This window comes from Budorcas taxicolor, chromosome 5, assembly GCF_023091745.1.
Source record: "Budorcas taxicolor isolate Tak-1 chromosome 5, Takin1.1, whole genome shotgun sequence".
NCBI lineage: Eukaryota > Metazoa > Chordata > Mammalia > Artiodactyla > Bovidae > Budorcas > Budorcas taxicolor.
Window position 1 is genome coordinate 2,681,377 of NC_068914.1, and position 13,176 is coordinate 2,694,552.

At 52.6% G+C, this 13,176-nt stretch overlaps 1 protein-coding gene across 1 annotated transcript in view; it reads left to right on the plus strand.

Annotated features, from left to right (window-relative positions):
- The first annotated feature begins 6,382 nt into the window (after positions 1-6,382).
- The window catches only part of VSTM4 (V-set and transmembrane domain containing 4), an 80,518-nt gene continuing 73,724 nt past the window's right edge, over positions 6,383-13,176 (plus strand). Inside the window, exon 1 of the mRNA XM_052640374.1 lies at positions 6,383-6,438. Coding sequence (XP_052496334.1) covers positions 6,384-6,438 — 55 coding nt within the window. The 5' untranslated portion in view covers position 6,383. The remainder of the gene's footprint in view (positions 6,439-13,176) is intronic.

Sequence of the window (13,176 nt, forward strand, 5' to 3'; positions counted from 1 at the left end):
TTTTCCTGGCCCAGGGGAGCTGAGAGCTGGACTCAGCACTCCTCCGCAGAAGCAGAGAGAAGAGCCAGACTGGCGGTGAGAGACTCGGCTTGGAGATGCCTCGTCCGAGAGCAGCATGCTGACCTGTAGCTGACGGAAGACAGTCAACAGCCAGTTTGTACTTGCGCATGACTCTGAATCTTGTGCGCACACTTCCTACAAACTCCAGAAGCCTTCGCTTGCCTGAGTCAGTGACCTGCCGTCGCTCTCTCCCGTGTCTGACGTGGGCGTGGTTGGCATTTTGTGTGCGCTGATAGTCCCCCTGCAGGACTGCCCGCTGCAATCTAGGGCATTCATGTCATGGTCTCTGAGTGTTGGTTGTGGATCCACCCCTCAAATCATCGTGACCAAACTGTTCCACACATTTCGAAACCCCTAGGGGGTCCATGCTGCCCACTGAGGGCTGTTTCTCCAAGGACAGGCTCTGCCAGCCTTGAGCACTGATCCTTCCCTGTTTAATTAAACACAGAGTGATAAGTACCCACAGCACACAGTGAAGCTGGAGCAGGGAGACCAGGATGGGTTCATCAGAGCGGGGCTGAAGGAGCACTGAAGCGGGTGGGTGCGGTGCGAAAGCTGCTCCGAGTTCTGGATTGCTGTGGTCCGAGAAAGGCTGCTCTTTAGAACAAATGTATGGACACCAAGTGGGGGAAAGTGGAGCGAGATGAACTGGCAGATTAGGAATGACATCTATACGGCATTTCCTCCTCCAGGGGATCTTCCCAAAGCAAGGACTGAGCCCAGGCCTCCTGCCTCGGCAGGCAGAGTCTCTCATCCTCTGAGCCGCCAGGGAAGCCCATATGTACAGGTTTCCCTGGTGGCTCAGATGGTAAAGGGTCTGCCTACAGTGCAGGAGACTGGGGTTCGATCCCTGGGTCAGGAAGATTCCCTGGAGGAGATGGCACCCCACTCCAGTACTCTTGCCTGGAAAATCCCATGGACAGAGGAGCCTGGTAGGCTCCAGTCCATGGGGTCGCAAAGAGTCGGACATGACTGAGCGACTTCACACACACACACGTATAAAAAAGAAGATTAATGAAAGCCTACTCTTTAGCACAGGGAATTCCACTCAGCGCTCTGGTGACAAAGAGGGGGTATGTGGATACACATTGCTGCTTCACTTTGCTGGGCAGCAGAGACTAACACAGCCTTGTAAAGCAATTGAACACCGATGAAAAAGGCTGCTACTCACGGACATCTCAATGTGTGAGAGGAAAGAAGGATCTTCCGCCAGACTCTCCATTTTTCAATCCCAGGTTAGGGTGAGCGATCTTCTTGATTCTTCTGTTACTTCTGCTTCGGGATTAGCCATCCCTCTCCTTGTTAGCCGACCTTGGTGACCGAGTCTTCAGTCTCCCGGCTCCCTACCCCCACCTCTATTTCTCAGCTCCCTTTATCTGCTCCCTCTTTGTCTGCCTTCTTCTTCCTTCCTCCTCCCTTCTTCCCTACTGTTATGGGCTGAATTTAATCTCTCCCAGAATTCACATGCTGAAGTCCTCAACCATAGTGTCACAGAAAGTGACTGTATTTGGAAATGGGCCCTTTAAGGAAGTAGTTAAATTAAAATGAGGTCATTAGGCTGGGCTCTAATCCCGTATAACTGATGCCCTTATAAGAGGAGAAGATTAGGACCCAGACACACAGAGAAGAAAGAGCAGGTGAAGACACGGGGGGGAAATGCCCACACACAAGCCGAAGAGAGAAGCGCCAGTGGAAACCAAACGTGCTGAGACCTTGATCTCAGGTTTTTAGCTTCCAGAACGGTTAGAACAATTTATTTCTGTGCTTTAGGTCCCTCAGTTTGTGGCATTTTGTTATGGGAGCCCGAGAAACAGCTTCCTTTCTCCATTTCCTAGAGCAGCCGTGCACCCCCGAGATATTTACTGATGGCCCACCATGTGCTGGGCACCACGCAAGAATGTGCTTTCTAGGGCTCAGCACTCAGCCCTTCCCCTGTCTCAGATCCAGGACAATGACCCTGGTTTCCAAGGCATCTGCTATTGGCTTGAGGATGAGTCAATTGTCTTTCCTTTTTCTGTACCCTCGTTGTGAGTCACAGACTCTAAAACTCAACACTTACCTTGATTACTGTCAGTAACATTGGAGATATTAGACTCAGTGAAGTCCCTGCTTCCAAACCTAGTGGTGCCCTCCCTCTCTGTGATGCCAGGAGGACCCTTGTGACATCTCCCCTCCTTCACTGACGTCACCCACCGTCTTTGGGATGAAGTACAAACTCCTGGATCTGGCATTTGGGAGCCTCTAGGGCTTTGTTCCTGCCTGTACGTCTGCCCACATCTCACTCCCCAGAAGCAACTAGTCTATTAAGCCCTCAGGAGCAAGACTTGAAATGTCTGCGTCTTTTAATTTGTTATTATTGCCTTTAACATCTTTGGCCGGTAACATGTGGGATCTTAGTTCCTTGACCACAGACTGAACCCTTGTCCCTGGAGCTAAAGAGCTGATGCCCCTCCTGTGGCCTCCGGCCACTGTGCTTCGGCACTCTGCTCCCTCCTCGGGAACAGTCCCTTACCCTTGCTGGTGGGACTCTCCCAGGACACTAGAAGGTTTAGCTCAAGGGCTGCTTCCACTGTCAAGGTTTCAAGCAAGACAAGGAAGAGGAAGCAGGCATGGCCTCTGCTGTGATCAGTGATACAGATGACCTGCCCTCATTCCAATCTCTTCTATTTGGAGCCTTCTAGAATCTGCTGCTGCTGCTGCTGAGTCGCTTCAGTCGTGTCCGACTCTGTGCGACCCCATAGACGGCAGCCCACCAGGCTCCTCTGTTCCTGGGATTCTCCTGGCAAGAACTCTGGAGTGGGGTGCCATTTCCTTCTCCAGTTCTAGAACCTAGGGGCCATTTTTCTTATTTTTCCTTCCTGCATCCAGCCAGCCTGCAGAGCCTGACAAGCAAGCTAACAATCACTGCGAAGGTCAAGGAACGACCTGAATTTATATCTTACAGCTTGGTTTGGAGGAGCTCTTTCTATCTAGCTGTACTGTCAGCCTTATAGCCTCACATCTCCTTACCTTTAGGGAAAGACCAGTGCATTCCCCACCCCTTCCCTGCTTGTGCAGGGGAAAGATGCTGCAATTTTTGTCCAAATTCCGCCATTGCTGGCTCGTGATTTCTTCTTCTGATTGGATAGATGTGTCCTCTGTAACCATGATCTCTTCTTTCCTATCCTCTCTCTCATCAGTCACAGCTGAAACCTCTTTTGTCCAAAGTTTACTCTTTGTTCACTCCCTATTGGTGATAATTCAAGCATGCAACTAAGTGCTTTTGGCTCCAAAATGCCTGTGAACAGCAAGAAGGAGGAGATCTTAAAAATTACTTGTATAAATCCAGACTGAAAAAGCAACACAGAAATCCGCTGAGCACCTTAGATGGGGGTGTTTACATTTCCTTGGTGCTTTTAGCTTAAGAATATACTTGCTATACACAAAGTCAAGCTGATTATAAAGCCATGCCATCCTCTTTCATCTCACACCCGGCTTTAGCAGACAACTGCATAACGGAAGAAGAAAAGGAGACCTCCACTTAGTAGCCTGCCACGTAATTTATTTTAAGGGCACTTGGATTTCTAAGATTCTTTCAGTAGTGACTGATATAGATTCAGAATTAGTTGAGTAGGGCCTCAGCATAGCTTAGTGTCCACAGGGATCTGGATCAACTTCAGAACAGTCTGAACACTCATCCAGAAACCCCAGACAGGGGGATTTTTAGAAGAGCTACCTTTTAAAAATAATTGGATTGTATTATTCTTCTAATTCAGAACACAGTCAGACCTGATGGAGCCAAGAGTTGGACAAATAAGTTGGTGGAGAATTTTCAAACTGTCTTAAGGTTGTGAGTGACTTAGCAGGCAGCAAGGTGAAGGGAATTATCGGGAAGGGCTTTGCTATTGTATCCAGAATAACTGAAATCCTGAATCTCATCTGGGTCATTGATGGTGTCTGCCCTGGAGACTGGGTGTGTTTCCCTGTTCCTATGTCATGCAGCAAAAGTCGAGATATTCTGGTAGATTATTTCAGAAGCTGAAAAGGACTGACAGAGCTGCAAAGAGAATACTGAAAAGAGAATACTGTTAAGTGTCACAGAACTAAAGAAAAGCACTTTTCAGCCCCTAAATCTCCAGTGCAACATCAATTTTGGCAAAGAGAAGGCAAGGCAAAGGGTGGGCCCTTAAGTCTGATTTTGGATTGAATATCTGCTCACTTCTGCAGGGAAAGATATTTAGAAATGATACTAAAGTGATAATTGGCTCCCCTGAGTGTGCCCCACCTGTGTAAAGGGCTCTTTCTACTTTCCACCCACGGGGAGTAAACCGCAAGCACAAAGGTTGAGGTCGGAGGTCAAAGAGGACACCACACAGTCCTGCCACTTCCTTGGCTTCCTGCCCACGGGCAGTCATGCTGACATGCCATTTTATATACGACTCCATCTTCTGGACAATGAGGTTCAGAGAGGTTATGTTGCCCAAGGACCCACAAGTGGTACCCAGTGTGGGATGCTGGTCAGCTTTCAGAATCAGCATTCCTCCTCTGGCATCCTTTCCGCTGTCTCACCAAGCACTGTCTTCCATAGTTAGAATCCAAGTTCTCCATCCAGACACTCTGTGGCCCAAGAGCCCTGGATAGGAGACCTCTTTGAGCCTAAGCTTACTAACCTGTAAAATGGACCCTGGGATGTCACGGGGGTGGGGTATGAGGTTTAGTTGCTCATACATGCAAAGTGGTTTCCCAGCTCTGGTCTGGAAGTCTCCCAGAAATGTCTGTATTCCTGGGCGGTAGGATCCCGTTTGACACCAGGTCTTGCCCTCGCGTCTTGTTCTTGGCATCAGACCCAGCAACCTTGCAGCCAGTTCCCCACGGACTCCTCAGTTCTGCCGCCCTCTGGTGAGCAGAGGCAGGGCTGCTCCCTGCGGTCAGGCTGCCTGGACGGTCAGCCCCGTCCCTGCAGAGCCCTGCTGCTTGTGAGCGTCCTCAGCTAGAAGAGTCCTGTGGACGCTCGGCCCTAGGACTCTAGGGAATACCTGGCATTTGGAGACATCACGAGTGCTGGGCACCCACTGGCCTGGGCTGCAGGGTGGACTTGTCCTCTGGGACACGACCTGGGGCTAAAAGCAGTCAGTGGGCAGTACCACCTCTGTCCCATGCCTTCCCCACCCTCATTCACTGGTCTTAGAGGGAAGGAGACAGGGGCCATGTTCTCTTCTTCCTTCAGGGGCCCCACTCCAAGTTAGGGTCCACCTTTCCTGGAACCCCACAAAGCCCTCCTTTGACAGACACATGCAAAGCATATCTAACACACATTTTCTTTGCCCCAGAAGTGCTGGACTAACACATCAGTCAGGCTCTGGCCCCAAACTTAGAAGCATGGGGCAGAGCTCAGGCACTGACTCAGGGTGAGACGGGCTGAATGGTCTCACCACACCCTGGCTGTGTGGCCAGGAACAGCCCTTTCATCCCCCTGCCTCTGCTTTCTTATCTGCAGCGGTAATAGTAAAGACAGGTGACGCTCACCGGCCGGGGCCAGAAACAATGCGGTGCTGGAGCTGTCTCGCTTGATCTTCTTAAGCACCCAGTGAGGGACATACCCACTTCCCCACGGTGCAGATGGAGGAAACTGAGGCGCAAGGAGGCTGAGCTGCCCCAGGGTCTCACAGTGGCAGGGTCTAGTGGCACGCTGCAGAGTGTCTAGGCAATGTCTGTGGCTGGGGCACCCTAAGCGGCCGTCACAGTTTATAGCGTCCGCACACTCTGAACTTACGTGTGTGACTCTCCGTTTCCCAAGCACCCCCATGCACGACATCCCCCAACCCCACTCGAATTCAGCTGCTCCTTGGCTCCCAAACGTCTCTGTGTAGAGACAGCAGGAGGTTCGCTGGGCAACAGGTTAGCCTTAGGTCCAGGAAATCCCCGCATTTGGTAGTTGCCGCCCCCCACCCCCCCAGCTTTCACCCAAGCTTCCAGACCCCGTCCGCGTAGCAATAACTGGCCTGTGATGCAAACTGACCTCCGATATCGTTGCAGCTACGTATGCCCTGTGTCCGACCCATTGCCTCCCAGAACCTCAGTGTTCACATCTGTGAAATGGGAATGGTGAAATGAGCCGCCTGCAGGTTTTGGTAGAGGATCGCCGGCGGGGCCTCGCCCTCGCCCTCAGCCCAGAAGCCCTGGCCGGGCGTGGGGCAGGCGGCCGGAGGGGCGGGGGCCGGAGCGGGGCGGGGGGCGGGCGCGGGGCGGGCTGCGCGGCGGCGGGGTCGGGGGAGGAGAGGGGGGCGGGTGGCGGGCAGGCGGTGGCGCTGCTCCCGCGTCACAGAGCGGCGCGCGGCGGGGAGATGCGGCTCCTGGCGCTGGCGGTGGCCGTGCTGCTGGCGCGGGCTCCGGCCCCGGGTAAGCGCGGCGGGACCGGGTGGCTCGGGGACCCTGGGCGGGGCTCGGGTGGCGGGGCCCGGGGAGGCCGGGGCTGGGGACCTGGGACTCGGGCCTGGCCGGGAGGCCCTGACGCCTCCGGGCCGCCCCCTCCAGGTCCCCGTCGGCGCCCGCGAGCCGGGGTCTGTCGGTCCGGGCGGCGGAGCCCAGCGGAGCCTCTCGAGGGTCGGGGCTGCCGCGTCCCCGCCTCCCCTCCCGCTCGGCTGGGACCCCAGCGCTCCGCCGGACCCTCCGCAGCCCGGTTCTCTTCCAGGGGCCAGGCCTCCAAGTGGAAGATGCGAGCAGGACTGTGCGAGTCCTAGTCTTGGCGTGCTTTCTGTTTTCTTCCCAAGTCAGCGCCGACGGCTGTTGCAGATTAGTGAGCAGCGACTTCCCTTGAATTCTCTTCGGAGAGTTCTTTGGAGGACCGGTCCAAAGGGGCCGCATCTGCCGCCGGCCGTGGGGTCTGGGGACTTGATCGCGGGCATTTTGCGATGACCCGGCCTGGGGAGCTAGGGGATCCTCGGCTGGATGAAGCCGGGCCCTTTACCCTTTCCCTGAGCACCCGACTTTCGGGGCAGCCTCTACCCGCACTACGGGCTTTCATCTGGGGTTTCTGCTTCCCACTTCTAAGGTGCTGAAGACTTTTCTTTATTTCCCAAGGCTGAAAGGGCAGTGTTGGCTAGAATAATAGTAATAATAAATATATGGATGGCACTCACATTTCCTGGGTGCCCATTGGGTGTTACAGTTATCTCCTTTAATCACACAGTGCTTCAAAGTAATGATGACAAGAGTAAACATGTATCCAAGTGCTTTGCAAACATTAATTCACTTAAACTTGTCTCTGAGGGAAATGTTTATTATTATCCCTTATTTTATAGATGAGGAAACAGGCCAGGTCCATGAGTTGAACTGCTTTAAGTCACAAAGCTTATACCTGGTTTAACTGGGATTTGAACGCAAGAATCCTGGGTCTAGACCCCTTTTACTGGCTAGGCTGTGTTGCCAGTGTTTTTTAAGTAAGGGGGCTGATGAACAGAGTTAAGTAATTTTCCAGCATTTGGGTGGGTGGCCCAGCATTTGAGCCAGCATAGATTGGGTCTGATGGGGGAGGGACTTGGTTCCCAGTGGGAAGAAATTTACCCCTTGTCCCCTGGCTGCCAGTGCAGTGGGGTTTCCAGTGAACTTGAAATCGGCCCTGTGGCAAATGTTCTTCACAGTTGTTGCTGTCTTGGCTCACAATTCCTGGAGGTTCGACTGAGAGAGTTGGGCCAAGGCAGCTCTAGTGGCCAGCAGCCAGCAAGATGCAAGAGGGAGGTGCAAGGGTGTCTGTTCCCTGGGCTCTACGACCTTTAATCCCAGGTGCTGTCAGCAACGGTGTCCCCAGAGAGGGGCTTTTTTCCAGGAAACCTCAGGAGCTTTGAGAACTGGAATCAGGGAATCTTTATTTATTTGGCCACGTTGTGCGGCATGTGGGATTTTAGTTCCCCGACCAGGGATCAAACCCACGCCCTCTACACTGGAAGTGCAGAGTCTTAACTGCGGACTGCCAGGGAAGTCCCCTGGAATGCGAGAACCGTTAGTCAGCCCTGGCTGTGCCCAAGGCGGTGTGATGATGGGAGCTTCTGCTTGTGCTGTCCTCAGAGTGCCAGTCACTCTTCTAAGCTTTCCGTCCACAGCCCCTGGTTGCGGCACCTCAAGGGAAGGCCTGGCAGATCCGCTTTATACCTAAGTCTGGGCTCTTAACCGCTGCACTTTTCTACCTTTCCCTTTGGGGAAAGTGGGGCCTTAGGGGTTACCTGGTCCCACCCGTCATTTTACAGCAAACTGAGGGGGCAGAATATTTACTCAAAGCCACGCTGTCGTCCAGATTGGTGATTGAGGACTGTCTCTGATGCCAGACGGCCTCGTTGCTAATTCCAGCCCTTTCATGTTCTGTGTGAGCTTGAGCAAGTGGCTTAGCTTCTCTGGGCCTTAACCCTCTTGTCTGTAAAATGGGGATAAACATACTATGAGGATAAATTAAGAAAACACAACTAAAGTGCTTAGGACAGTCCTTGGTCTAGAGTTCACACCCAGTAAGTGTTAGTGTCCATCCTGGATGCGAGCTATTTTAAGGTGACCACCTTAATATGAAGGCATTACCCTGTGGGCTGGATCTCTGCTTGGTACTCGGTAAACACTGGCTTCTAGCGCCAGGGGTTTTAAAGTGATACCGTTGTATTTCTTTCAGAGATTTATTTGTCACGAATTCAGACTATCCTTTTAGTAAGAGTGAGATTACTGCCAGCTGGTACACACAGTGTGCATTCCTTATCAATGCAGAGGCTCCTGGCTTCCTGAAAGGAGAGGGGAAGTTTCTTCTAGACAGACAAGTGTGGGGCACAGAGCCATTAGCGCTTAGCTCGCCCAGTTGGAACAGAGGGACCCTAGTCTTGCCACCTGCGTGTCCCAGGCGAGGCAGGCACTCTGTTTCTGTTAGAAGTTCTATACTCCCCTGTATCTGGAAGCTGCTATTTCTCACTTCATAAGTGTGGGGAGCGGGTAAGTGGGGTAAGGGAGAGAAGAGAGTTGAGTACTAGATGAATAGGTTGTGTGCTGTTTGGCTATCCTGAAGGCCTTTTAGGCTGTTTTCTGAGCTTTAGTTCTTTTCATAACATTATCCAAATGGGAACAAGAGGATTAGACCCCATAAATCTTATCTACAGGAACTTAACATTTGTTTACAGGGGGAACCAGCTATGTAATTTGTGGGATTCAGTGCAAAATGGAAATGCAGGGTCCTTCATTTTAAACTTTTTAGGCTTTTAAAAGAGCAACAGCAGAGATTAAATCAAATGGAGCCCCTCCAAGCGTAAGGCCCTGCATGACTGCTGATCATGCCCCCGAGAAGCCCAGCCTTTTCCGATAGATCGCTGTGTGTGTCACTTTCTGTTATTTCCACCTGCCCTGTTCTCAGAGCATGCAAACATTTGTCAGTATTTTAAAGGTGCTTTTTTAAAGTAGCATTTTTATTTATTTAAAAAAAATATTTGTTTGTGCCAGGTCTTAGCTGTGGCATATGAAGTCTTAGTTGCTGCATGTGGGATCTGGTTCCCTGACCAGGGATTGAACCCAGGCCCCCTGCCTCGGGAGTACAGAGTCTTAGCCGCTGGGCCACCAGGGAAGTCCCTAAAGGTGCTTTCTTGTTGGAGCCTTATACTCACCATGCAAGGCGTCATCTTCCTGCTTTTGAAATGAGGGAACTGAGGCCCTGAGGACCTCACTCCTAGTAGAACCAGGTTTCCAGCCTGGCTTTCTTGGATTCCAACCCCTGGCTCTCTGCCCAGTCCTGTCACACTGCTGGCAAGGCCCTGGGCCTTGAGCATCCTGGCGCCCAGCCCATGAGTGGAGGGGATATCTGCCTACCAGGTCATGGTACATGTGCTTGTTGAAGAAATAAGGTTCTCTGCAACAGGAAGCCCGACCGTCTGTTTTGGGTCAGTCTCTTTCTTGCCCATGTTGTCATATTCCTCCTTTGAGAACTGGTCCTGGGGGCCCTGACTGGGGTGCAGTGGCCCCCCCTGAGGTCTGTCTGCGGACTAGGTGGCTGCCTGGGCAATGGTGCGGTGCACTTCACTGGAGGATACTGATCTTCCCATTTTCAGCCTGCACTAGGCTCCTCCTGCCTCAGGCCCTTTGCACAGGCAGAACCGTCTTCCACAGAGATCATCGGCTCACTGCTGCCCTGAATTTGTGTCATGAGCTCCGCCTCAGCCTTCCACTCACCCTCACCTCCCCAGGGTTTCTTTCCTCCCTGACACACGGAGATCAGAGTCTCACTCTCGGTTTTGTATGCCCCGCGTGGTTTCTGTGTGGTACGTGACACTTTGTAGTCACATTCTCCTGTGTCTTCTTCCTGATGGCTGGTGCGGTGCCTTGTCCACTGGACCCTCGGCTCCTTGAGGTCGGGGTGCCTCTTCTCACAGTGCTCGGCGCATGGCTCTTCTCAGCAACTATTTGTCAGGCGATTAAGGGAGCAAAGCATAAGCTGGGGCGTGAGCTGGAGGGGGCGGAGCATTGCGTGTGCAGGTGGCCGGGGTGGGGGCGGGGGTGCGGGTCTACCTCCCACCTCGCTTCCCGGCAGCGCAGGACCAGAAAGCAAGGAATTTAGCTCTCCAGCACGGAGTGACTTCAGTGCTTCTTCCTCCTCGGCTGGAGAGGGGAGACTCTGCCCTGCCCGGGGCTACTCCCTTACCTTACGTGGTGTCAGAGCGTCTAGGGGCACCTGACTCTCCTGTCTGGTAGCTGGCTTGGTCCACCTTGCCTGCTTTGCCCCTCTGCCCTGCAGGGTGTGGATGCTCTGTTGTTTAGAATGAGACCCAGAGGGCAAAGGCTAGGAGCCCTCCCTAGCACCACACTCTAGCCAGCCTGTCTCTACTGCGCGCCTCTGGGCCGCTCTGCAGTTTCTCTGTTGAGCCATATGCTGCTGCTGCTGCTGCTGCTAAGTCGCTTCAGTCGTGTCCGACTCTGTATGACCCCATAGACGGCAGTCCACCAGGCTCCCCCATCCCTGGGATTCTCCAGGCAAGAATACTGGAGTGGGTTGCCATTTCCTTCTCCAATGCATGGAAGTGAAAAGTGGAAGGGAAGTCGGTTGAGCTGTGTGGGGCCTGAGAATTGCCATGGGCAGAAGCTGTGTGATGCTCTTCTCTAGTATTTAATATGGGGTGGGAGGTGGGAGGGGGATTCAGGATTGGGAGCTTGTATACACCCATGGTGGATTCATGTCATTGTATGGCAAAACCAATACAGTATTGTAAAGTAAAATAAAGTAAAAATAAAATTAAAAAAAATAAAAATAAAAATAAAATAAAATAAACATCCAGCTCAGCAAACGTCTGCAAGGCACTGGGTCCTCTACCTGCGTTTTCTCCCTCCCTCGAGCAATGCCGCTTCTCACAGCTGTTTGCCTTTGGGCTGAGTTGTGTTCCCTAGGCTTGAGGCAGTCATTTCCAGTGTAGAGCGGAGGGTGCTACCTGGGGCAGTGGTTTTCTGAGAAGGTCACGGTATGCATGGGGGACCATACAACCTGAGAGCCTGTGTCTTTTAACAAAGCTAAATGCCCCGAGGAACCTGTGGGCATTATCGTTCCATTCACCACCCCCATACTCTTGTGTTGAAGGTAGGTGTAAATATCTGGGCTGGTGGTAAGACCAGGGCCGAAATAAGCCTTCCTGGGAGGAAGGTTGTATTGCTTCACTGGGGCCGCCGTCACGAAGTGCCACAGACTGGGGGCTTCGCCAACAGAGTTTCGTTTCTCCCAGCCCCAGGGGCCAGAGGTCTGCAGGGTCGCTGTCTTCTGAGCCCTTTCTCCTGGGCTGTAGTCGGCCGTCTTCTTGTATGTCTACGTGTTCTTTCCTCCGTCTGTGCCTGCTTCCTAATCTTGTCCTATAAGGACACCAGTCATGTTGGATTGGAAAAGGAAACGGCAACCCACGCTAGTATTCTTGCCTGGGAAATCCCATGGACAGAGGAACCTGGTGGGTTACAGTCCATGGGCTCGCAAAAGAGTGACTAGTCAACGACAGCCTGTTGGATTGGGGTCCTTTCTGAGGGCCTCGTTTTAGCTTCGTCATCTCACTAAAGGTGCGCTCTCCAATACCGTCCCATTCAGAGTTCCTGGGGATTAGGGCTTCAGTATAGGAATTTGTGGGGGACACTGTTCCGCTCATAGCAAGGGTCTTTGCACATCAGTGGGAGTGACGTGTTTGGGCCATTTGTAAGAGAGGGGCTAACTGAAGGCAGAGAGGCGTTTCCATCTTTAACTGGGGAAGATGGTGCACTTTGCTCCCTTTCCCGGGAGCTGCTAACTCGGCCTGAGCTGCAGAAGTGGAAGAGTTACTAGTTTGCCTCCAGGATGGAATCTGGCCTCCCATGAGGACCGGAGCACTTGGCATGTTCTCCTGGTTTCAGCCACTATAAATAATCCCTCCTTCCTGCAGCGTTAATAGGAGGAGACGAGGGTGTGGGGTCCCGGCTGTGCGCTCATCCCATCCATGCTGTTTCAATTTCCTGCCTTCCCCAGCTCTCCTTGCCTCCACGGGGGAGACCTTGGGGGCGGGCAGAGCAGGACTTCAGTTCTGGAAGCCAGCAGCTCCATCTCTGCTGCTCTCTGCCTGCCAAACTCTTGGGCAGCTGTTGAAGTGGGGTCAGCCTGGCATTTCTGTGCTCTTCAGGGGGCTCCCACCATGGGGCCTGAGCAGACTTTGGGGAAAATGCTCTTGGCCTAATATACCGTGGTGTGTGGGCTGGTGGGCGAGCTGCAGGGAAACGGTGAGGGCAGTCCCTCCTCTGTCCTGTGGGAGTGACTTGCGTAGATAGTGAGATTGTTACTAGGGGGCGTGTGCCTTCCTTGGGTACCTGTTGGTCTGCATTCCCGAGTGAGTGTCTGTCTCCCTGGGTGGCTTTGTCTTTGTCACTGTAAACATACAAGACCTCATTCTTGTTCACAATGAGCTGAGTCCAGCCAAGCATCCATCTTTTCCTTCTGAATTCACTTCCATCTATTTTTTTTTAATGGTAACAAAAGACTATCACAGTGCTGTTAGCTGAATAATGACCCCCAAAGATGTCTGCATCCTGATCCCTGGAACTGTGGATGCAGTTTAAAAGGCGCTTTATGGATATGATTAAGTTAAGGATCTTGGAGTATCCTGGAGTGTCCTGGTGGCCTGG